A 27,350-nucleotide genomic window follows, 5' to 3' on the forward strand; every position below is an offset into this window, starting at 1 on the left:
AATCACCAATTGAGCTATTTCTTACGAGGGCCCGGCAACGTTTTTTCTAAAGAACAGCCTATCTTTTACATCAAATACACAGATGTAACATTAACACAAAAGTCAATTTAGCAAAATAATAAAAATCTGGGTGCCTCGTGTTGGATGACGTCACACCACGTCCGCCTGCCCTTTTCTCTTCGTGCGCGAGCTCGACAGTCCAAAGTATAAAGTAGCGCGAGCGCATTAACGGGAAAAAAAGTATAGTCGACAGAGAGGAGCTCACACACTCACACACACAAACACACACACACACACACGCACACGCACACACGCACACTCTCATGCATGCAGACCAGACACGTATCTGCTTCCACAGAGGAACACCGGCCGATGTGTGAACACAAGCTTTACAACTTAATTAAGGAGTAAATATCCGAAAATGGAGCGGGAGCTATGGATTTAACGCGAAGGGGACTTGAAATGGGCGGTCTGATGCTGCTGCTGTGGAGCTGCCTGCTGTTGGCGGTTGACGGTACGTTGACTTATTGTTCACAACATGGATCCTCAGGGAACAAGGACAATTGATAAGAACATAGTAGTAAACTCAACATGCAGCCCTGAGTTGTCTGTGTGTGCTCCGCTCCCTGTAATGGTCCCCACAATGAGACGAACTCGCTGTGATTCCTTGTCTGGAAGTTGAGGTTTTTATGTCCCAAGGGTACAACAACACAATGAAAGTGTCTGAACTGTGCGTCGGTGCGTGCGGCACACTGGAGGATAACCCCGGTGTAACTAAAGTGTTCCTCATGCTTTGTACAACATTTGTAGATACACACTTAATGTGTCGGGGCATAAATGAAGTTTGGAGGCAGCCTGGGCTATTTTCTCGGGCCTCGGCAGCTCCAGCCATTCCTGCTCGGTGTCGGGTGTCACGCAGACGTTCTGCTTTGATAGGGGAAAAGAAGCCGGAATGTCTTATTGGCAAAGAAAAGGCTGCTGGACTCGCTACATATGTCCTCCTTTTGGGTCTAGGTCTTTATAAGCCTTACTTTCTCCACTGTCGGGTTTGTGGTCCTAATATTTAATCTCAAAGTGCCCAGCCAGAGGCGGGGCTTAGCTTCCTCTCTTATGGATGCGAGGCTTTTCATCAAGTCTTAAGGCTAGAATCAGAATTTTGAGGGACTTGTACTTTACTTGACTATTTTAATCGTTTCCTACTTTATACTTCTACCTCACTACAATTCAGAGGTATATCGTGTACTTAAACTTCACTACAGTAATGTAATACCTTTAGTTACTTTAGAAGAAGTACTTGTATAAAAGTAGAGGTGCCAGAGTGTAAGAATACTCTGTTAAGTCCTGCATTCAAAAGGTTTCTCAAGTAAAAGTACAACAGTATTACCATCAAAATATACTTAAAGTAACAACATTACATGTACTCTTTATGCAGATTGGCCCTTTTCAGAATAATATATGATATGTTTTATAATGATTGATCATGAAAGTGTTCTCAAAGCTGGTAAAGGTGCAGCTAGTTTGAATGACTTTGTAGACTGCAGGGTAGCTGGTGGATTGACCTCCTAATTGTAGGGCGAGTAGTTTCCAATGCTATTCCCTCAGTTAACTGTCAGCATTGTATCAGTGTGAAGTCAGTCTTCTTCATCGTGCACATCAGTAGTCTGATGAAACATCAGTTTGACGCCACTCATATCTGTAATATGCAAAGCATTTTACAGAGTCTGCTGGCTGAGTATTCTATTCAATGTATTTTACTCACAAACAGTATACAAATATAAGTACAATCATAAGCCATAGGGAAGATATTTGAAGTGGGACACCCCAATAAGTGATATGAAGCTTTAGAAAAGCAATACAAAGTACAAATGTATAATAGAGAAACATTACTAGCTAAAAAAAATACCTAACAAAACTTATAACCCAAAAAATGTAAGTTCGACCTTGTTAATTATGGTGTGTGTAAATTATTTGAAAAAAACTAACAAAGGAAATGTATAGTGTGCCCACGTGAGCTGCTGTAGCACCCAAACACACATGAAGACATTTGTATAGAAAGAAACACTCTAAGACATAATCAATACACACATCACTTTCTGTCAGGGGTGTACCAACACCGTAGGCCTGGGTGATGGGTTCTCATTTTTAAAAGGAACAATTGGAAAAGTCCTTTCTCCTTTTCATAGCCTTTGCCATTAGATGAGGAATCTCAGTTTTCTGCAGACACAAGTGGGAAAACTGCATCGTACTGAAAGTTGTCACTGAATGCATGCTCAGTTTCTTAAAGTTGTTCATTTAGATGGCTGCTTTTGCTTTTATTTTGAGGATATTTGTGTTTTTATCATTTTGCATAATATCCTACAGAAAGTGACTGCCATATTTTCCCTCTATTGTTAAACATGTTTTGAATAAGAACATCACGTCCAATGATGAAAGGCATGTATCACACTTCTGATGTTACTCACTGAATAACAGTATTATAGCCGGTAGGGTATCGTTAAGGTTTTAACGGTACTACTACTTTGATCGATACCGCTTATCGGTCCGGTCCTTTAACGGTTCTCTCATCGGTTCTTTTGAAAAGGTAAACTAACTAAACAAATTGTGAACAAAACTAACATTGCTTTTTATTTAAATAAAATAAATAATATTTCACATCAAAAGAAACAACAATGTTTTAACAAATCGTATTAAATAATCTGATGACAGAATTGTAAACAGAATAGCTGAAACTTTAACAAAATAAAGAGTAACTCTGTTTCCTTTAATCATTAATAACCCATGTTTGTATCATTGAGTTAACTCTGTGTGTTGCTGCTAGCATACATAACACCTGACGTGGAAACGTTACTCGTGGATGGGGCTACAGAGCTGCTAGAAAGACGGTCGAACCCGGTGCATTCCTCCGTCTGAATGTGGAGCACTTTTGATAAATGTTTAGACAAATTGCTCGTGTTACCGCACGATATTGGTTTTTTGAAACCGATACCGATAACTTCCTGCTTCTCAAGACCAATACCGATAACCGATAATAATATAATATATATATATTAGGGGTGTAACGGTTCACAAACATTTCGGTTCGGTACGTACCTCGGTTTTTAGGTCTCGGTTCGGTACGTTTTTGGTACAGCAGAAAAAATTATCACAAAACATAACATATTTCTTTAAAATGATTATTAAACTGTGAATAATGTATTCACTCAAATAAATACAAAATATAATAAAATAAACATTAAGGTGCAGCATTTCGATGAACTGAAATAATCTGTATTTGAACTGTACTGTACTAGCACCTAAGCAGCCAGTTTGACATTAGGACTTGCTTGTCATTGTATTTTCATGTTTTTTTAAAGAACAATTAACTTGTCCACATTGCTTGCTGAAAGGGCAGATCTGCTGGCACTAACAATGTCTCCTGCTGTGGAGAACACCCTCTCGCTAGGGACAGAGGTAGCAGATACAGCCAGGTAGCGCTTTGCTAACATGGCAACATAAGGATATTTGGCGTCTGTAATAGCTTTGGCTCGGTCTGAACTCTCTGCGAGTGGTGGAGGCTTACATGCTAGCGGGAGTTGGGTTTGCACTTCAGTCTTTTTTCTTTTGGTACCGGTGATATTCACGTTCGGGTGATGCCTTTTCAAGAGTGTGCAAGTTTGATGTATTGCAAGCCGCGTAACCAATGTTAGTTGAACAATGCCGACAAACAGCTTTGGTTCGGTCCACCTGTCTTTGTCCGTCATCCTTGTACGTAACTGCGAAACCAAAATGTTCCCAAACCGGAGACTTCAATGATGCTGGAGGATTTTCAGCTCAACTTTATCTGCGTTCGCCATTTCGACAGTTCCTCAAATTACTGACTACATTTGAACGCATCCCTGTGACCAGCTCTCATAGTATGCCTCTCGTCCAATGAAATGACTTGCTCGCTCTATGACGCGTTGAACCCAATGTGAGCAAATTACTCTGAATGCTGCGACGCAGCACCTGAGATTACTTCCAAGAAGATGTTCACGTTCTCAATTTTTTACGTTTAACGTTATATTCGTTCGGTACACTTCGGTACACACGTGTACCGAACCGAAGGGCCCGTACCGAATAATTTCGGTACGGGTACGTGTACCGTTACACCCCTAATATATATATATTAAATGTACCTGTAGTTTTTGCACACCTGGTTAAATGATGAACTAGCCGGCTGAATCCTTTATCTTCGACGAGGGAGAAGGGCTGGTCGTCAAGCGCCATCATTTCTATGATGAAGTTAGAGATCGTTTTAGCCCTGGGGTCGTCTCTGGCAATCTTCTTGCCTTTTTCAAAAGCCTCGTCGATAGGTAAAAGCCCCGGTGCCTTTGCAGCTGGCTTTGGATTCACCGCTAGTTTAGCAGCGCAGGCGTCTTCGTACGCTTTTAACACACCATCGTAGCGATGGCGATGTTTCAGGTGACTAATCAGGTTGGAAGTATTATAGCTCGTTGCCTTTTTCCCTCCTCGTGGAACTTCTGCATTTGTTAATACAAATAGCAAGCGAACTATCTAACTCTGAAACTTTGAAATAGTCCCATACCACCGACGACATGTTTGTTTACTGTCCTGGCTTCACGGCCGCACACCATTTACGTCACAGCCAGGCATGAGTTAGGGAGCGCTGGATTTGTGAAAAACTCCCCTCTTCCTAAACCACTAATACCACAGTACTGGCAAAACGGGAGGAGCCGAGTGAAAAACAAGCGCCCCTCATCCCAATCCACCCACACCGCAGTATGTTTTTCTTTTTTTTTACCCAAAAAATATATTGTATACTATCGGGGCTATTAATACTTTTATCGGGTTTATCGGGATGACGTCATAATTCCTAATATCGGACCGATAATTATCGGGCCGATAATTATCGTGCACCACTAGTTACCGCCCTTACATGATAAACTCTTATTGCACTTTTGGCAACGAGCATTGTCCACATCGAGACGGGTAAAGTTTAACTAGGAATGCTCCGATCGATATCGGCCGATACTCACTCTCTGCCGATCGATCGGTGCTCTCTAAAAATGCCGATCGCATGACGTAAAATGATGACGTAAAATACATGACCCTTTTCTCTGTGCGCGGCAAAACAAGCTCGCCAAAATGGCTTCACCAGTCTGGCAGTATTTTAAGGTGTCCGAAAAAGACAATAAAATAGCGGTATGCAACGTTACTGGATCAGTGAGCTGCATGAGACGAGGCTGTCAGGAGAGAGAGGGAAATATTTCTCCCGTGTTATTATCCAAGGTGAATGTAAACTTGAATAATGTACTTCATCTGAATGTAATAATTATGTTGGTTGTTGTTTGTGGAAGCGCCAGTGAATGAGCCCCATTAACTGAGTTTTAAACATCACTTTAAGTGGAAGATCCCCATAGGCCCCGCCCACTCGATCAGATCGGTATCGGCCGATATTGATTTCGGCGATCGGCCCCAAAATTGGCGATCGGAGCATCCATTAACCACACCTCGGAGCGCTTCTCTCCGCCGTGTGTGTGTGTGTTGCATGCATGTAGCAGAGCGTGTGTGTGTTGCATGCATGTAGCAGAGCGTGTGTGTGTGTGTGTTGCATGCATGTAGCAGAGTGTGTGTGTGTTGTATGCATGTAGCAGAGCGTGTGTGTGTGTGTGTGTGTGTGTTGCATGCATGTAGCAGAGTGTGTGTGTGTGTGTGTGTTGCATGCATGTAGCAGAGCGTGTGTGTGTGTGTTGCATGCATGTAGCAGAGTGTGTGTGTGTGTGTTGCATGCATGTAGCAGAGCATGTGTGTGCTGCATGCATGTAGCAGAGTGTGTGTGTGTGTGTGTTGCATGCATGTAGCAGAGCGTGTGTGTGTGTGTTGCATGCATGTAGCAGAGTGTGTGTGTGTGTGTTGCATGCATGTAGCAGAGCGTGTGTGTGTGTGTTGCATGCATGTAGCAGAGTGTGTGTGTGTGTGTTGCATGCATGTAGCAGAGCGTGTGTGTGTGTGTGTGTGTGTGTGTTGCATGCATGTAGCAGAGTGTGTGTGTGTGTGTTGCATGCATGTAGCAGAGCGTGTGTGTGTGTGTGTGTGCTGCATGCATGTAGCAGAGCATGTGTGTAAACTGCCCCGCCCCCTCGAACACAGACAGGAGAGAGATCTCTCGTCTGGATTGGAAAGATCGAAAATTACAAAAAATAATCATAGATGCATTTTGCAGTCCTTTTGCATATTACAAACGGAGTTGGCGACACTAAAACTGCAATATAATGTTTGTGTAGCATAATATATATGACATGTTTTAGATGTCTCCAGTAGCAATAAAAAGACCGATAACGTCGGAGCTTAACGGTACCACTGTCTTTAATAATTCAGCCCCGGGGCCCGTTTAATACCGGGGCTCGGTACCCATCCCTAATAGCCAATAAACCTATAAAGTGCCACAACAAACTTCAACCCTATGTCTCTTATCATTCAAACTTTGTCAGTTTTCAATGATTTACAAAGCATCATTGGCTACTATTTACAATGGTACTAGTGAACTCAGTCCAACCTCCATTCCCTCTTCAAAACAGTATGACTCAGATGAACTTTAAATCAAGTCAAGTTAGTTTTATTTAAATAGTTAAATATCACAAACCACAAATGTCTTTCTGCATTATGTCGTGTGCACCAACAAGTAAATCACAGTACACACAAACAGGACCACAACATGATTTATACAATGTACACACAGGCATACAAACTGGATGGGAGGACATCAAGCTACTTTCAGAAACTCCAGGCACTTCTATATAAGCACGGGGACTGAGGCCCCTAAAAAAGGAGGTGGCCCTAACTACAAAGCACCCCAATGTTTTGTCATTATTTAATATCCCGGTTTAATGTTGTATGAAATGCCCGGCTGTTGACATCTTGTCCAAATTTGGTGACTTTTTAATAATTATTTCCAGAGAATACTGTACAAGGCAGACACTAGATAAGCCTACATTTTCACTATATTTGGGTTTTGCAAGAAGAGATAAATAACTAATTTTGCATTTACATTTTTATACAACTATCCAATTCAGAAAGTAGACATAATACAGTAACGAGAAAACATGTTTTTTGTTTTGTTCTACATCGGGTAGGGGTATATCAAAAACTAAAGCCTTTTTTCTGGATTTGTTCCTCTACTATATTGCCATGACAACAGGCAGCAAAGCTTGATAGCTCTGTTTGATCATAGGGATCATGACAATTCCAATGTTTGTCTGTCTAATCAGTTAATGCTTAAGTTTGACCCAAACCGGGCGTGCGCAGGAAACGGGCCCTGCATGAACCAGTGGAAGTGAAGTCCTGCGTTTGGCACTGAGGTGACCACATGGACACACACTTCACACCCACTGGCCAAACATACCAAAGAAGTGACAGTACATGGCAAGACAAACTTCACAGGAGTGTGTGTGAGCGTATGTGTGTGCTTGTGTTTGTGGGCCATCTAAGCTAATTTACAGATGGCCCTGAGCCCAATAGAGATTGCCCTGAAAAATGCGCGCGGACGAAATGACGCACGAAGGGTTTGGGGGCCTCCCCCTAGAACATTTAGATGTTTGCAGGTCTTAGATGCCGTCTGGTGCATTCTCTAGACTGAATTATAAGATGAACACCACCATATTATATTGTTCAATTTCAATTTGATTCTTCATTTCACTTGTTTGTTTGTTCTTGTTTGTGTTTGCTTGCTTGCATGCCCTGCATAGCTATAAGAAATACTTAAGTTGTTGGTCAAGACACTTTCCATCTGATGAAGGCAAATGCCTTCCCAGATGTAAAAAAGTAGAAAACATTACATTCAGTTATAACTGCCAAAACAAACATTATTTCCACTATTATGGCCCCTGTTCAAAATGTTTGTAATGTTATCTACTGTAAGTTGGTCGAACGAATGCCTCCTCATCCGGAAGCTGACCGAGCAGCAGTCGAGAGGAGCCGAGCGCATCCGCGAAGCACACAAAATGGCGACGTCAGAGTTCCTGTTAGCCGGCAAATCTAAATCTCTTCGGTCAAAATAATTTCCCTTTAGCGCAATACCGCTTCAGTTGCGCCACTTATGTGACAGACAAGAAGAGTATGTGACAGACAAGAATAGTCAATTCTAATGTCTAACACTTAATGTGGAGAAAGAGATGTCCTGTGTGGGTTGATTGTGCGTTGATCTGTTGGTAATGCCTCGGGGTTCCGGTGGGCATGTAAACAAATGCATAATGCTGCGCTATACTTTGTGGCCTCACCCGGTTGCATAGCGACACTTATTGTTTAGGTGTCTTTTAATAAGCAGGTAGTCATATCATTAGCTAGAACTAGCTGGATCTGATCGATATGGACATAAACGCGAGTGAAGTCTAATCTGACGGGAGAGAGATCAGCTGCTGCTGACGAGTCGACACGCAGCTCTGCATGATCACATGCAGCGGTGAGCGGACAAAACACTAACACACACTTCAGGTTAGAATATCACACGTAGCTATTTTAATGACCTCTCAAACTACCTAAACTAGTTACAGATATGTTTAGTTTCACTGTCGGGTCACTCATCACTGATCCACGAGCTGCATGATACTGGCATAATAGATTGCCCGATCGGGCAACCAGCAGGTGAGGCTTCATTGCCCGAGCTAAACACTAGATGGCCCCGGGCCATCGGGCAGTCCTTAATGTTGAGCCCTGTATTATCAGCAAAATGTAAAAGTAAAATGACTCTTTTCACATCATTATACTATTATAGAATATTATATAACATGCTTTGTTGTATCACTAAGTACATGTAGGAGCATTTTAATATTGTAGTTTGTCAGTGTCGATCCAATGTAAGTACATTTTTGGAATTGATTAGTACAGTACTGCATCTTATCATAAAAGTATATCATGTTTTTTTAAGTTAACAGTCACTATAAACTGTGTTAAATACACATAAGAGTAAAAAGTGTAATATTTGACTGTTTTGGAGTAGAAGTAAAAAGTAGCATAAAATGAAAATACTCAAGTTCAGTATAATAAAGTGTAAAAAAAGTACTTAATTCACTACTTAAAGGTGGGGTAGGTAAGTTTGAAACCGGCTCGAGATACACTTTTTGTTATATTCCATGGAATGCTCTTAACATCCCGATAGCAATGAATATCTGAAGTGCTTTGACAATAAATCCATAAAAAACATCATCTCTGGAAGCCGTAGCGCTGTAAAAAGCACGACCAATCATCTGAGCCGGCTAAAGTAACTGGACGGCCTACCTGCCTGTGAGCCTTCCATCTGGGCACAAACTTACCTCGTGCCCTCATTGGTTATGTGCGCGTTCTTGTGTGTTGGAGGAGGGGCTCTGTAAGGAAGGGGCAGATTTTTTCCGGTTGTGTACTTTCGAGCGCACTCGAGCTGGTTTCTCCAAAATGACCTACCCCACCTTTAAGCAAATAAGTAAAAGTATACATCCATGGTCAGAAGTAGCATTATAAAGATGAAGTGAACGTGTAACACTGATGAAGTAAAGTAGCAGCCATTAACACATTTGAGTAAATGGTAGAAAAAGTGTATATTGCATACAATTCATTGTCTCTTTAACGATGGCGTTCGAGTCTGAGGCCGTGAAGTAGCAGCCAGTAATAACAACAATACATGATGGAATAAAGTACACTCTGCCCTTGTGCAAACATGTCATTTACCCGATCTTCCTCACTACTATCTCCTTTGACCAACATCCGGAACATGACATCACCTGGTGGAAATAAATCAGTTGACTGTGCCTCTGTCTGCTCGTGCTTCAAAGAGACAGGTCACCTGAGTGTTTCTGTGTTGTCGGGCAGCGATACATTCGGACATATTTTCTTCATTACTAAAAAGTATTGAGGATTGATTCCCAGCTCCACTAACTTCTTTTTGGGTGGGGGATCTTCTATTTGGGTGGGCGGGCCGCACAAAAACACTGTTAGCCCAGCCAACCTGAGTATTCTCTCTTTCCACTGCTGGGAACAGCCAATAGGTGATGTCCACACTCTGCACTATATGGACCAGTGCATTCAGTGCATTCAGGCTGCATGCACTGAGGCTGTTCTTTTGTCTGCGTGGAGGCACACTCCACACTCAACACAACAGGGCGAGACCTGCCGGAGGTCGACTGAGAACAGAGCAGCTCTTAGCACTTTCTACCCATTTAGATTTTTTATTCATTAGGAAATGTAGTAATACGTCTACAGCCTTGTTTCGACACCTGTCGCTGTTTTACCTTTCATAGAAGTTTGCTTATAAATTCAAGTCTAAAATTGGGAGAAATCTTTTTTTGTGTCGTCAACAGCAACGGTTGAGATTTGATAGATAACAAAATGCACGCAAATGTTGTTGGTAAGCTCAGGAAAATAAATTGGGCAAATGTGAGGGGCTGAAGGGGGGAGGAGAGATTTGGTGACTGAGCTCAGGAGAAAAAAAGGAGTGAGAACAATATGAATATTTGTTCCTGTTACTCTGGTGTGAACCTCCAGTACGTAGTGCGCTTTAGATTTGATACTAACCTGATGGGAAGAGGACAGAAGGAGAAGAACAAGACAGGTTTCAAATCCAAACACACTGAGGGAGAGGAAAGAGAAGGAGAGAGGCAGGACAAAGGGAGGAATGGGACTGGGGGAGCAGAGGTGGAAGAGAGAGGAAGTCTGTGGCAATCTACCTTGATTTCTCTAGGGCCCCCCCCCACACACACACACACACGGGCTGCATACACATGCTCCCTGCGCCCGTCCAACACATTTTTCTTGTCCCAACTGGGGAGGTGTGAAGAAAATCTCTTCCTTCCTTGCAACCTCCACACACACACACACAACACACACACACACACACACACACACACACACGCACACACACACACACACGCACAGAGTTCTGTTAAGATGGACTCTGATAAGATGTAAAGCGAGGGAGCCTGCTGGCTTACTCCAAGCAGAACAAAGCAGGAGGATTGGTGTGTGTGTGTGTGTGTGTGTGTGTGTGTGTGTGTGTGTGTGTGTGTGTGTGTGTGTGTGTGTGTGTGTGTGTGTGTGTGTGTGTGTGTGTGTGTGTGTGTGTGTGTGCGCAGAAAGGGGTGCAGCAGTGCATTGCCTATGCTTTAGAAACTTCTTTTGGGACCCTTCTTTCTTTTCAAGCTGCCACCTCAGTAGGCTACAACCTCCTCCCCCCAAACACACGCACACACACACACACACACACACACACACGCACGCACGCGCACACACACACACACAGAGGCTGAAGGAGCGTCTCCCCCCCTCGTACTTCGATTGTTAATCCCATTGACATACTCAGATGTAGTTTTTTGGTCTCTTCCTTTGTGTTGTGTTGCACCGATGTACTGACACACACACACACACACACACACACACACACACACACACACACACACACACACACACACACACACACACACACACACACACACACACACACACACACCACACACACACACACACACACACACACACACACACACACACACACACACACACACACACACACACACACACACACACACACACACACACACACACACAACACAGTGCCAGGTGCAGTGATGTCATCTGTCTTCACTTAACAACATGTAATAGCAGTTGGTATGTTTAGCTGAAATATTTTGCGTATTTTCTATTTATTATATCTATTTAACAACCAATAGACCAATTGGTTAGAATAACAATTAGATGTAGTAATTACTTTTGTTTTGATAAGTCACGAACAGGAAGTTAAAAGGCCAGTTGTTTAAATGAAAAACCTTTCTCAGACCAACTCCAACACTTGTATGATTGACCTGTCTGCTGAAGTAATGCCTTTTCATCCAGACATTCATATACACCATTTAGTATTACATGAATGTTTTGTGTGTCTTTTTTCATAGTTGGGTTGAAGTACATTTATGAAGAAAGAAGACAAAGTTACATTTTTAAAACCACTATTTGACACATTTGCTTACATGTTGTAAGAGCTTGGTAGGGTTTTGGTCAATGCTGTTGGCTTGGCATGTGGGTTTCATTTATCTCTCTATGCTTTCATTTGTTATATATTAAAGTGGCAGATAGGGCTGTACCCGAATATTTGTTCGTTGGAGTACTATTCGGGTTTCAATTTCGTTATTCGGATATCGTTTTTTTTATCGCACTGCGGCTGCCAAATTGAATTGATTGAAATCTCCAATATCAACGTAAGAGCTTGTGCCTCTTCGGGGGGTGCTAACACTTAACCATAAACGTTATCGTTTACTTTCTCCGTCTTTATATGTAGATATGACTTTTTCTCCGTTAATCTCCGTCACGTTGTTTCCATAGCAACAACAACTTCCTGTCAACAGCGCTAACTCTCCTTCAAAATAAAAGCATGTCCACACAAAATAGGAAGCCAAGCCAAATTACACTTAAGACATATATGACATACAACTGCAACGAAAGTAACAAACACAATGCAATATCCTTTTCAATTTCAGAGAACACAAATTGGGTTATTTACAAATAACTATAAAACAACATTACTGTAGAATAACAAAATGAATGCTGTGAATAAACCGAAATACACGCGTTGAAGCGGTTCGCTGCTGATTACTACCGTGTGTGTGTGTGTGTGTTGCCGCGCCACTACCGAATATCCGGAGCCCGAAAAATGGTATTTGGGACAGCCCTAGTGGCAGAACTGGTACCAGACTTGAGCCGTGTTTGAAGGGGTTTTTCTCATACAGAAAATCAACGTAAAGGCAAACATGTCAAATTGCCTGCACATTTATGTTGGGAAGTCATGTCCTAAAGTTCTGGTATAATCCTTTTCTTGTGGAACAAACATGTGTATGTATTCCATGAGTTAGGGCTGCTCGATTATGGCAAAAATCATAATCTCGATTATTTGGGTCAATAATTGATATCACGATTATTACATGACATGTCAGACGCTTTTATCCAAAGCGACTAACATTCAGTACTGTGGGCAATCCCCACAGGAGCAGTTTGGGGTGAAGTGTCTCAGGGACACAACGACTGCAGTGGGGTTTGAACCTGTGACCACCTGATCCGAAAACCAACACACAACCCACTGCACCACACGCCTCCTATTAAAAACGGCTATCAATTTATTGGAGAAAAAAAATGTGAACAGTGTGTTTTTAACAGTTGATTACCCTGAACTTTAAGTATAATTCAACTGAAAAACCAATAAAAAACAAATGTATTTGAAAATAAAAATAAAAATAATCGTTTTATTTCGATTACGTTGTTTTCGTAATCGTTGCAAGCCATAATCGTAATTGTGATTAAAATACGAGGAATTGAGCAGCCCTACCCTGAGTGCAATGTTTGGATCCAGCATGCAGTGGGGCTCTTCCTCTCTGTCACCAGGAAACCCAGCTGGCCCGAGGAGGTTAGCCAGCAGCACTAATCCACAGTGGAGCGTCTCTGTTAGGCCAGAGGTGACCTCAAGGGCCCCCCAATGTGTGCTCTGCCCCTCTCTCTGATATCCTGACATTTATTTTTGATATGTGTCAGTTCCTATGGACTTTTGATCTGTTCATAGATCAGCCTTTTCATTCGTTTTTTATAGCTGCATGATTGTGAAGTCACATTGCTGCGATCATGTTAGCTTCATAGATGGAACTTACCTCTATAGTGCCTGTGTTCAATGAATGTTTTCTTGTACGAACAAAACCAAAACATACAGCACAGTAAGACCTATACAAACTGCTTATTGAAATGTGTAAGTCAACTATTTGAAACCAAGTAGTTTAAAAATTAGACATTTTCTTTCTGTCGACTAGTTGATCATATGTGTTCCAGTAGTGAGGAACTCTACTGGAGGGATGAACAGTATGTCAATACATTCAAATAAAGAAATGACATTTGAATTTGAATTCAATGAGGTAGAGTGTGAGTACAACATAAACAAATAGTTTAGGGTCATATAAAGAGTATAGGAGAGTGGAATCTGGTTCTAAAAAGAAACTGGAGGGTTATAGCTGTTGGCAGGACATCTCGTCTGCATCGGTCCCTGTAACAGCAGAGCTGAATCAGTGTTAGAAAAGTAGCTCTGCTGTTTGTCCCGTAGCTGGTGGTAGTCCGGATTATCCATCATATCTATCCGTTCATTCCATTTTTCTCCTCTCCACAACAACTCCAAAAGTGTCCGCTTTGCAGCCTTTGACCAGCCTAGTCAACTCCACAAAATCCTCCTCCTCCCGTTCATCACATATACACTGCACAATCCCTTTTTTATTGTCCAATCAATGATTCATGAATTCAATGTTATGTTTGAATGACCTGGTGTTGTTTTAGGACAGCATCACACAGACAGAGGCCGTGTGTCTTAATGCTGGGATTACAGTAGACATGTTGTGCCAAACCACAGCGCAGCAGCTCTGCCACCCTGCCAGGCCAAAACCACAAGCCTCCCCAGAGGCTCTGCTCTGTGTGACAGCTACACACACACACGCACACACACACGCACAGTAATCTGCGCTCTGACATATACATACTCTGCAGGCGTTCTGTTCGGGTTCACATTCTTGCTTTCGTACCATGTTGATTAGTGAACTTTAACATTTCCTATACGTGTCGTCCAACTTTTTTGGGGAAAGTTTATGAAGCATTCTAGGACAGAAATATTATTGTAAAACTTGTTTGTGCATACAAAATGTATTTTTCTCTTTTCGCTGCTGATTGTTGCCAGATGGCAAACATGTTAGAGGTTTTATGTTTTTGAGCTTTGTTCTTGGGATGTACTGTCCAACTTTTACTGTTCTTTTACTGTTGCTACAACACGAACAGCTTTAGGGTCAGCAGGTCATGCTGTGTTGTCTAAAGGGGCTTCAGGGGAAATGGAAATGCTGGTTCCCTTCACTGTGGCTGATGCATACATAGTTTTCTTCTAATACTACAGTGTTGTTTTGTACACTGCCATGTTTGTTTGTGAGATGCAGCCTTAGTAATGTAACAGACATGATAGGCTTTTAAGCTGTCTCACCATATATTCAAAAACAAGCTGAGATAAAGATAACAACAGTAACACAGTCCAATACTCCAAACAAATCATTCATTTGCCCCTGAGGTAAATAAAGGAAACACATTAAACACAAGACAAATAATCCATTTCCTTCATAGCTTTAATAAAGCCATCCTCATAAGATTAAAGTTAGGAATGTCATCGTTGTTCAGAAACTGTAAAGAGTGCGGTGAAAACCTCTTTAAATAGCTCATCTTTTATCAAGCAGGGTAAAAGTGTCCTTCCTTTCAGCCACTGGGGAAATTCCAAAGTTTTCCATGAACGGGCCATACACAAACATTCAAAAGCCCTCTAGATGAGAATTTGAAACGCATACTTTGGGGTTAAGGAAACGTTTATATATATGAGTGTGTTACTTGATCCTCTTTTTAATCTCTTTTTCAGGCTCACCTCTCCTCCTGTTTGCCAACCGGCGTGACGTGCGATTGGTCGATGCGGAGGGCGTGCGGGGTGAGTCGGCCATCGTTGTTAGTGACCTCGAGGATGCAGCAGCGGTGGACTTCCTGTATTCCGAGGGCCTGATATTTTGGACAGATGTCAGTGAAGAGGCCATCAAACAGACGCACTGGAATCAGTCATCGAACTGTAAGACTACATCCTGCGTGTTGTGTTGATTCTGCTGCTTAATGAAGATTTACTCACAAAGGCCAGCCCTTCCTGTTACATTCTCACTCTGTGTGTGTTTTGTGTTGCAGCCCTCAAAGAGGCTCTGGGAACTGGGCAGACTGTGGTGGTGTCGGGGCTGGACAGTCCTGATGGGCTGGCCTGCGACTGGTTGGGTAGAAAGCTCTATTGGACAGACTCGGAGACCAATCGTATCGAAGTGGCCAACCTGGACGGCACCTCAAGGAAGGTCCTGTTCTGGATGGACTTGGACCAGCCCAGGGCAATCGCTCTGAACCCCGCTCAACGGTAACACCTTTGACATAAAGATAAAGACAAAGGACCTGTTAAGCCCGAGAGACCCCGGTACCGGGGCCTTCCCGCAACATCTTGCAGGAAACAGTGTCTGAGGGCATGTTCATTTAATAAACTATGAATGTTTTATATCCATGTAACGAGAAGAAACTCATCTAACTGATCATTTTTATTTTTGAGCTAACGCTGAGCCTCTGAATTAGCAACGGGCGAAAAATGCTAGCAGATGACTGCACCGAAACTAGTGTTGCACGGTGTACCGATACTTGAAAGGTACCGCGATACCCTGCTGTTTAAAACATTACGATTCCTCCGTTTCATTAGTATCGGTACTTTAAGAATGACGGGGAAAAGTACTCCGGTGAGAAAGCGCTGTTTTAATCCCTCCCCTCTCAAGCACGCTCTAAGTGCCTCCCCTCTCGTGCACGTGCTAGCTGCCAGAGCATGTGAGAAAACGAGAAGCATGGCTGCAAGTGGGAGTGCAACTGCCGCTGCGCCTCGGCTTGTTGACAAAAAAGACGCCAGAAGCGAAATTAGGAAGTATTTTAGCAATATCTCTGACAGTGAGGGCAAGCCTACGGACACCACGAGGCCTGTCTGTGAGACATGTTTTAGATCCCTGCAAACCAAGGGAGCCAACACATCAGACTTGGCTAAGCACCCGCCGACCGGCATCCAGAGCTGTTTAAAGAATTTAAAGACAGACAGGTTAGCGAATGTGATAGATAACATAATTACATCATGCTCAAGCCCATGCCCTCAAATCTAAGTCAAACAAGTGTAATTTATGTTGTGACAAACGAACGTTTTAGTAGTTTGACGAGGCAATTAATGGCAATGATAACTGTCTAATACGGCTATCTTTTTAGCTAACTTACCAATGTGGCTAACATCTGCAATGTACATTTGGTCAATAATTATTTATATTATATTACTGTACTATTACATGTTAATAAAATATAAAGTTAACTATCAAAGAAATCACATAAACTCAAGTATAAAGAAGAGACCATGTTGTAAGAAAACACTTAACAGATAAACTACAATTTTATTGATCACGAAAATAATAAAATAAAAGTATTGAAAAAGAATCGGAATCGCAATTCTTGACTTGGTATCGGTATCGAAACCAAAACGTTGGTATCGTGACAACACTAACCGAAACTCACTCATAAAACCTTATTATTTATCCATTCTGCCCATCCAACCCATCGATCTGATCGTGAGATGACACAGAATCGATGGGTACATACATTATCACTCAATGATACAAACTCGCGACTTTATAAACAAAAACAGACATCAAAACATGTGGCGCTAGGTAGCTAGAAACGCTAACATGGCTCACCTGTGTCGTAGCCTGGTCAAAAGTGGTCTTCAATGGCATTAAAACGATAAAAACGCTGCTGAAGTTAATCCATAGGTTAATCCAATGTGTCTGTGTCCCTTTGAAATGATTTCTGATAATCCATAAGCAATAAACCCTGCTTTTCCGTTTCCAGATGTCAGACCTAGAGACAGCTTCACTCTGGTGCAAAACTGGATGCGCAAAGCCCCCACCTTTTTGTTTTACCGTGTGTGTGTGGGAAAATCCCCCTTCGATTCTATTGGCTCTGACGGTCAGAAAGAGATGTCAATCAGCAAAATCGACAAAGGGGGGCCATAGATATGGAAAATCCACCCAAATGACCCCAGAAGTGGGGTTTTTTGCTAAATCTCTCTAAAAAGGTCAAATGTCACTTGTTTTGCATCAATCTTGATACAGGGTACTTATTATATGTTGTACTTTGGATTACTAAGGCTTTTAGTCTACTAACCCATCATCCAAAGTTAGTTTTCACTGTAAGTAAAAAAGAATTTTTGGACGGACACTATAATTTACAGTTTTTAACTATGTTCAATCTGAATTTTCTTTAAAATAAAAAACATCTATATTGATTCTGACTTTTCTACATCCAATTCACAGGTTTATCATTACTTTGAGAAAAAAGATTATTAATTTACCACTTTTAGAAGGGAAGATATGGTCATTTGTTCTGGGAATGTCATTTTCGAGCCTGAGACCTGAAAAACAGGTTAATGAGGTGTCTTTAGAAGTGTCCCTTAGATTGTTTATTAAAGGAAAAGTCACTTTCTTTAGCACCTCTTGTATGTTTTTAAGAGACTAACAGAGAAAACATCTTCCAAGTCTTTAAATGAAAGTCTTAAAATATATTAGCAGCACAGTTTAAACAATGTCCCAGGCAGCGTGGCACACCTGAGCTGGAGTACCAGGGTGCAATAAGAGTAACCCCCTGATCCCACCGGAAGCGTCTGCGCTGCGGCTGCGCCGCGCTGCGACCTCCTCCTGCATCCTAACCCACCAGGCGCGTTTCAAAACGTTGCGGAAGCGGAGCGTTGTGTGTGCAGCCTCGCAGTTGTTGGATGAACATTCCACTTCCTGCCTGCGCCGCGTCAAAAATAGGATTCATCCTATATTTTAGAAATTCCTTGCGGTGAGGAGCTTCTGGGACGCTTCGAGCCGTGGCGCAGCGCGGCGCAGCGTGTCTGGTGGAATAGCACCCATTGACTAGAGTGGCCGCGATCGCTAAAAACGCCGCAGCCGCAGCGCAACGCAGCGCAGCGCAACGCAACGCAGCGCAGCGCAATGCAGCGCAGACGCTCCTGGTGGGATTAGGGGGTAAGATATGAGTATGATCAAAGCCGATGGTTGAAGAGAAGGCCTGCTCTGCACCCTGTCCTGTCTCCATGGTTTCACCTCACACTGACCTCCCTCTTCTCTTACACACTACTTGATGGCTCAGCAAAGCCTGCTCCTCAGACGGTAGATCTACTGTTGTGGGTTTATTGAGTCCTGTTGGAATACAGTACAGCAGAGTGACTTATGATTGTGTTTTAACAAATGTGTGTGTTGGTTTGGGGTACAGTAGTCTCCAACCACGATTCTGAACTGAAACCAGAGGTTCAATGAGTCCACAGACCTAAGTTCAGGCTACATGTACTGCAAACTTTCCTTCGACTACATTAAACACTGTCTTTTTCCTGTATTACTCAAGCTTTATGTATCCATCATACTGTAAACAGACTGAATACCATGTCAGCTCCGGTAACATTTGGACTCCATAGCTTACATGTCTATAGATTACGATAACCACTGGGTGTGTCTGTGTTTGGAGTTGTTGACATATCTGTTGGTCATACTGTAACTGAACCTCAGTGGGTGCAGGGAGAAAGGAGAACAAATAAAGTTACTTTCAGAGCCCTGACAAATTTGGATATGACTTTTGGTAAGCTTGAGAATAGCATACAATTAGTTTAACAAGCTTGTATCAAGGCCCTGACACACCAAGCAGTCACCAGAGGACTCGCCGACGCCGGCTGTTGCGTCGCGTGTTCTCCTGCGTCTTGGCCATGTGTCGCACGGGAACACACCGCAAAGACTTCAGTGCGTGAGTGGCAATAACTCTCCTTACCAGCAGGCGGCGGTAGTGTGTATTTGTCATTCAAAATAGGCAACAACCGGAAGACAGAGAAGAAGAACAGACTGCGTGATATAAACAAACAACAAATAGCGTGTGCGTTCCATTTTCCCTCTCGTCCATCTAAAACATGTTTCGTGCGGCGCTGGAGCTATCAGCCATTGCCGTGTTACTTGTGGAAGACATTCTCAAGCAACAGTCTCTCAAGAAGCGGAAGAGCAGGTCTTCGTTTCCGTCATTCCAGAACGCCATGATGAGATGAAAATGAATATCAGTCTGTGTGTGCCTTCTTAAATCGTTTGTTTACGTCCCTCACTTCCGTTTCGCTTCTCATGCACTGATTCGCTAGCTGAACAGCCAATCAGAGTGATTGTTTGGTCAGGCAGTCCAAATAAGGCGTGTCACAGCCGCCGGTGCGGGACACACCAAATTGAGTTTGGGCGACAGGACACGCTTCGTCTTCCGACTTACGAAAACGGCCTGGTGTGTCAGGGCCTTTAGATGTATAAAATAGGTCAGTGGTATATGGAATTAAATCATCGGCTTAAAGATGAACATGACAAGGAACAGTGGCAACAATGATATTATACAGTGAAGCCAGGTCAAAAACATGCATCTTCTGATATAAGTCAAAATTATTATTTTGTTTAGGTCTTTTACTTATGAAATGCATTATAACCCATTTCTTAAAATGCATTATTATACTCATTGTAGATGTTAACATATTTAAACAGATAAATGTTACCCAAACAAGGCTTGGAAATTAAACATTTGTCAAATTGAATAAATGAGTGAGAAGAAAATGACATGACATTTAACAGAAACAGAAATGGAGAGTAAAACAATAACATTTGACATGGAAACCATGAAAAAAGAAAAGAAAACCGGGGGCAAAATGCAACATCTTGCAAGAAACAGTGTCTGAGGGCTTCTTAACATTGAACAAACTATGAATGTGTCATACTTAACGGGAAGAAACTCAGCTATCAGACACACAAGGGTAATATCAAGCCTCTGAATCAGCCCTCACCGCAGCTAAGGCAAACCCAGACAACACACAACTTAGCTTTACGGAGCCAAAAACGGCAAAAACGTTTGCTGTGTTTCTGATCAAAAGTTGTGTTCAAGGGCATTAAAACGCTGCTGAAGGTTAATCCAATGTGTCTGTGTCACTTTGAAATGATTACTGATAATCCATCATAAGATTTAGGTCAAAAACGGAGATTTCTTATCAAGCTGCTATTAGAGCTACAACCCAGCTTCCGGTTTTGGGCATTCTGGCTGTGCGTCACTCATTCACCTGGGGCGGTGGTGGCGAAGTCGATAGGGATTTGGCTTGGCAACTGGAAGGTCACCAGTTCAAGTCCCGGCAAGACCAAGTGCTACCGAGGTGTCCCTGAGCAAGGCACCGTTCCCCACACTGGGTGTTCACACTAGGATGGGTCAAATGCAGAGAAACAATTTCCCCACGAGGGATTAATAAAAGTCCATCTCTCTAATGTTTAGATGGATTTGAGGAACTTCCCCTCTATTCTATTGGTTCAAAACAGGTGTCAATCATCAAAATCAACACACACACGCCTCGTTGGAGATTTTTCTTTTTCCATTTTTTTCTTCCTGGTATCTTCCTGGTCATAGTGACGTAACGCTGCGGAGCTCCGCACACACACTCACTCACTCAGCCTTATCACACAAACACACGCTCGGAGCTCAGGCTGAGTTCCGCGCTGTCTCACAGGCCCCACGCAGCAACCAGGAAACGACACCAGTAATCCAGCTCACACTGTCCGCTCCTCGAGCCCCACTGGGCGGAGCAGCGAGCCCCACAACGTCCCGCCAACACGACACCCAGACCCCACGCAGCATTCTCATCTGTTTGTCATTACTGGTGTCATTTTCTGGTTGCAAATGCCATTGTAACACATAAACACTGATGTTCAGCTGTAACGGTGGTGGACTCATCAGAACAGAGTGGGCGAGCTAACAAATCAGAGCACAGTGGGCTCATAGGGAGGGGGGGCGGGGCAGGAGCAGGAGCTCCAACAAGGTGTGTAGGACAGAGAGTGAATACACATACTTTACAGAGATGCTGTATGAGAAACCAATGTCATTTTGGAACATTGAACAATGTAAATCTATTCTAGTAGACCTCAACAATGGAATTATGATCAGTAGAAATGGCCATGTCATGGGACCTTTAAACTATTTCCTCTCTGTTTCCCTACAGGTACATGTATTGGACAGACTGGGGAGAGGAGCCGAGGATAGAGCGAGCCGGAATGGACGGCAGCAACAGGTACTGAACCTTTTAAAGCCCTGAACCAAGCCAACTGAACACAGTTATACGTTTAAAGTAGAGTATCCCCAGTGCAGCCAGAATTATAGAAGCAGTAACAATTCTACAAGAACATCACAAAATGAAAGCAGCAATGGAATGACCTTTTTATGTCCTCTGTCTCCAACAGGAAAGTGATTGTGGTGACGGAGATATACTGGCCCAACGGTCTGACCATAGATCTGGTGGAACAGAAGCTGTACTGGGCAGACGCCAAACTCAGCTTCATTCACAGAGCCAACTTGGATGGATCTGCACGGTAAGGCCCTGCGCGTGTGTGCGTGTGTGTGTGTGTGTGTGGCAGAGTCCTGCACGGGTCTGATTTTCAAGACCCACTCCCGTGACGTGCAATACCGAACCCGTCACCCGCACATATTGCCAATTAGTTCCGCAAACCGACCCGTCGGCACAAAATCCGCAAACCGACCCGAACCCGCATATCATGATCAGTGAAAACATGCAATTATGAACACACGCAGTTGCGTATTTGGTTCAAAAAGCGTGGGATGTTGGTTATTTCCTCCATCTAGGATGACACCAAAAGCCTCCCAGACGTTGGATTTCGCTCTTGAGGAAGCGCTCAGCAGCAGATTGATGCGCTGCAGAGGTTATGATTATGTGCGGTCCCGAGGGGGAGAGGTCTGAGGATTTAAACATTAAACTAAATTATTATTATTTTAATATATTTATTATGCAACACCCGCGACCCGACCCGCATCTTCTTTGTTTTACCCAGAACCGAACCCGGATTTTTTTTCACTCTTTTTGCGGGTCACCCGTCGGGTACCCGACCCGATGCAGGACTCTGGTGGGAGGGTGAATATAGTTGCAAAATGACTTCAGTTCAAGTACCACAATGGACTGCGTACAGAGAGTGGACTGGTACCTTGAGAGGAGACCATTTTTACCCAGGGGCCTGCCGAGGTGTTGTAATCCTAATGTAAATGATTTTTCCTTAGTATGATTATAATGAATTTCCTCCAATATTTTAAAGTTAAGGTTACCTAAACTTATTTTAGGGTCTGGCTGGCTTTAGCTCAGGAGGTATATGGTTGCCTCAAATTGAAGGGTCGGTGGTTCGATCCCCAGCATCCTAGTGCAATATGCAGGAAAAAATGTATTTGTAGACGAACAATGACTTGTATCTACATAGCGCCTACAAACAAATAATGAAATAAAAAATGGGGGAAAATAGTCGGAAGCGGGGTTTTTTTTTTGTATACGTCGCTGGGAGGAGGCTCTGTCCACTGCCCTGCCAAAGAGGAACTATGTTTTCCATAAACATGAATGATGTCATCCAATACTGTTAGAGCATGTAACAGTTAAGGTGTCATTGTCACTGCTGTACTGTTGTCCAGAGGAAAACACAGACATTTCAGAAGAGGAGCTGTGTTGATGACATTTACTTTAACTTTGGATTGCTTTGTTTCCGGCCTCTCTGGGTCAGGTTTTGCTGCAACTAACTTGCTCTCTATTAATAGCTACTATTAATGGACAAACTTACATTGCCTTTTTGATTACGATGGAAATAAAATGAACTTGAGTTGTTACCGTTTAATAATACTTTTTCAGGATCCACTATTGAAACTTTAGCGGAGATCAGCCAAAAGGTTTTCACCCTGTTTAACTTCTTTCCAACAGAGAAAGGGAGGGGAAGAGAAAAAAATCTGTACTGACAGAATGAAAGAAAAATAGAGAGGGAGTGAGAGAGTTGTCCAACACAAACAGAGCTGTGGTATGGAGGCCCCAGTCAAAACACACACACACACAGCAACACACTCCCTTAGCGTCCCTCTAACAGCACAATCTTTCCTTCTTTCCTTTATTGGACTTCTTTCTTCATATGTTCTCATTCTCTGTGACTATGTTTCGACCTAGTAACATTGGAGTTGTGACTTTTAGCTGAAATGACTTTCAGTTGGTTGAGATATTTGACTGAGGTGTTATTTGACTAGAATAATGTAAAGGGGCAAATTCTTCTTTGCTGGTTATTATAACTGTAAGAGCTGATCACACTGTCTTTTATATACTGCCACTAGCAGGACATTTGTTTGCTTGTCTCCTGTCTTCTTTTAATTGTTCAATTGTCAGCTGTCAACTAAGTTCCCAAAAATAGTATTAAAGGGGCCCTATTATGCTCATTTTCAGGTTCAAATGTGTTTAGTGCCTCCACTGAGACATGTTTCATGCTTTAATGTTCAAAAAGGAGAAACTCCCTCTGAAGGGAACTCTGGGATTTTAGCCTCTGCAGACCATTAACATGCACAGAAAGAGGAAACACCAAATATCATGATAGGGCCTCTTTAAAACAGAACGTTTCTACACTTTATGTTTTATTCACCCTCTTATTATTTAACCAGTCTGCAACACACATTGTAAAAAAACCATGCCTCTGCCTTCTTAGAAACGTGCTAGTCTAGCGTTATGTTCTACCTGAAGGTAATATGCTCAGTTGTAACAATGTGGTGTAGAGGTTGAAATCCAAACCAAACTTAAGGGGAAATGCTTTACGCTGTTGAAATAATGCGGTATGCTCAGCCAGCAGCTTATTCCTATGACAGCAGCACATTCATTCTCCCTCTTATTACTTGATTCTGAGAAAAGCTTTATTTTATGTAACCATGGCACTCATTGTTCAGCCAAGATGTGTTCAAGTACGTTAGGAAGATCTGATATTCTTGGACAGAAGCTGCTCATAGAGTCACGTAAGAGACCTGTGCACATGCAGCTCAGGCAATACATACGTTTCTCATAGCTTTCAAATTATACTCATTTGCCATTTTTCCAATTAATTTGCACAAACACGTTCACACACACCAACATCTGAACAGAGCTTTGAAATCTGGAGATGTTTAAATTTGCTCTTTCTTTTTTTCCTTTAACCACTGCTGGCAGCCTTCTCTGCTTTAACAGCACACGCACTCACGCACGCACGCACGCACGCACGCACGCACGCACGCACGCACGCACGCACGCACGCACGCACACACACACACACACACACACACACACACACACACACACACACACACACACACACACACACACACACACCCCACACACACACACAGGGCTAAAAGGATGATTGATGAAAGCCAGTTTCTAGTGTGTTGATATTCTAAATACAAAACTCCTTTGATCCGGTGCCTAACTGCCTTTGTGTGAGTGCATTTTCCTGTAAGTGATTCTAACGTGTGTTTTAGGGAAAGAAACACTCTCCTGAGCCAATCTGTGACTTGCTCCGACCGACACTTCTCTAGAAGTCATGTCTTTGTAGTAGTTTGGCCCCAAGAATCAAGAGGGGGCATACCTTTTCCAGTCAGCATGATATTATAAATGTGTTCATAATAAAAGTAATAAAAGAAGTTGACGTCCACATTGCAGGAATGTGGTGTAGATAATCTGGGTCCCAGGGCAAGGATTCTTTTCCTCCACTATAGTTTGACTTATACAGAATACATCTCAAGATGATCTGCCAAGAGCTCTTTTCACTTAAATGACCGTATTGCCCTTCTCTAGTCGGACACATTTGACCTCTTCTTAGCTACACTGCTGATGAGGAAAAATCCTCTGTTTGTTGTTCAAATTCTTTAGTTGTTTAATGGGCTATCATGAAAATTGCATTAAAGGAGTTAATGCTGGGGCTTCAAACCTTTATTTAATCCAGAACAAAGCCAACAATAGTGCTGAAAAAGCTGTCATATACCGTCTTGCATGGTGTCTGGTTTCATACAATGTTGCCGATATTCTTCTGTCTTAATTTCACGCAAAGGTCTTGGGTGACAGCTGCTTGTGTTTTGATAACTTTTGGTTAAGTTAATTTATGGTATAATTAGGGTATTGACAAGAGCATCATTTTTGTCTCACAACTTTATAGTTGTTTTATACCCAGCGCGAGGTGGGTTGGGTGCTGAAGCTAATCTTGTGTTTAGGCTGCACCATTTGGGTATTGGTTTAGTCATGATATTATTGCGTTGTCGTACAGCTAACCTTAGTGCCAAAGGGTGTTTGTGTTAAGCTTAAGCTGGTTACTGCATCTGGTCTTCCAAAACACATTGGTGGGCGAGCATGTGCATCTGTGGGTTTGAGGAATAGGGTTAGGCCCTCTGTCGACTGAAAACAATTCATGATCGATCAAGTAATAATACAATTACTGTCCAATTCAAATTGATGGCATATGTTGAGTGTGTAAAAGTACAATTAATGGAACAAATTGCATGTAAATACAAATAATGGGTAATAACATTGGTGAAGCAAGCAAGAGTGAGTTTTTTAAATGTTCTAACAAAAAAACCCAGCCCAATGTGGCCATTTCTAGCTACAGTAGCAGCACCAGCTCCAGAAGTTGCTAAATCAGTTGGCAACTGATGATGCAATTGAACGTAAAAGATGAACTTGGCTAATGGAACTGAATGAAGCAAGTAGACGTACTTACCATCCTGAATAAATAACACAGATATATGTGTTTTTTTGTCCAAGCATTTGATTTATTGAACACATAATATAAAAACGTATACCAGACTTCCTTTCTATGGCAGACAAGTAGCATTTCTAAACACAAAACACTAACCTTCCTCTGGTTCTTTTTGTTCCTGCAGTGAGACTGTGGTGGAGGGCACCCTGACCCACCCTTTTGCCCTGACACTGTCTGAGGAGACCTTATACTGGACCGACTGGCAGACCCGCTCCATCCACGCCTGCAACAAAAACAGTGGAGATAAAACTAGAGAGATCCTCAGTGGGATCTACTCTCCGATGGACATCCAGGTCCTGGAGGCCTACCGGCAGCCTAACAGTAAGTGAATTGTGATCAATAAGATCAATATACCATCAGGCCTTTATATGAAAGTGGTATCATTGTTCTGTGGTGATTGATACATAATGAGACATTAGCTACATGAGCTAATCCTATGTTCTCCTTCACTTGTCCCTCTCTGTCTCTGATGTGTGACTGCAGTCCTGACTCCCTGCAGTGACAGTAATGGAGGCTGTAGTCATCTCTGCCTGCTCTCTCCAGTGCAGCCTTTCTACAGCTGTGCCTGCCCCACTGGAGTCCAGCTTAAACCAGATGGGAAGACATGCAAACCAGGTAGGGGTCTTCTTTCATCAGCCACTGGTAGCCCTTGTGAGAGGGCACTGCTAACAGTTTCTTATTGTCATTATTCATTTGTTTGTACGGATATTAAGGCTATGATTATTTGTCAATGAAGTTATAACTTACAAATGTTGAAAACAAAGGCTCAAAAGGATTTGATAAGTATGTGAGATATACAAAATACAAATAAACAAATGTGTGCAACACAACGTGTGTCGCATTCTGACAACCCGTAACAGCTGCCTAGCACTTCTGCTTTATGGCATACGGTGTGTTTTGGTTTTTATAACAGGTGTCAGGTGTAATTAATAAATACACAACGACACTAACAGAAGATCCATCATAGAGAAAAATACCCCATCTATAGATATGCTGCTAGAAATGATAGCAACAAGTACCTACTGATTCAAAGCATTTCTTGTGAACAATTAATATGGCAAAAGTAGTCCCGGTTTATGTTCCGCAACATTGAGTTTTATATAATGTGTGATCCTA

At 42.5% G+C, this 27,350-nt stretch overlaps 1 protein-coding gene across 1 annotated transcript in view; it reads left to right on the forward strand.

Annotated features, from left to right (window-relative positions):
• The first annotated feature begins 219 nt into the window (after positions 1-219).
• lrp5 (low density lipoprotein receptor-related protein 5) overlaps positions 220-27,350 on the forward strand; it is an 84,777-nt gene continuing 57,646 nt past the window's right edge. The window contains exons 1-7 of the mRNA XM_034196256.1: positions 220-514; positions 15,413-15,613; positions 15,724-15,940; positions 21,653-21,721; positions 21,891-22,019; positions 26,359-26,555; positions 26,718-26,849. Coding sequence (XP_034052147.1) covers positions 436-514; positions 15,413-15,613; positions 15,724-15,940; positions 21,653-21,721; positions 21,891-22,019; positions 26,359-26,555; positions 26,718-26,849 — 1,024 coding nt within the window. The 5' untranslated portion in view covers positions 220-435. The remainder of the gene's footprint in view (positions 515-15,412; positions 15,614-15,723; positions 15,941-21,652; positions 21,722-21,890; positions 22,020-26,358; positions 26,556-26,717; positions 26,850-27,350) is intronic.

This window comes from Gymnodraco acuticeps, unplaced genomic scaffold (genome assembly GCF_902827175.1).
Source record: "Gymnodraco acuticeps unplaced genomic scaffold, fGymAcu1.1, whole genome shotgun sequence".
Classification (NCBI taxonomy): domain Eukaryota; kingdom Metazoa; phylum Chordata; class Actinopteri; order Perciformes; family Bathydraconidae; genus Gymnodraco; species Gymnodraco acuticeps.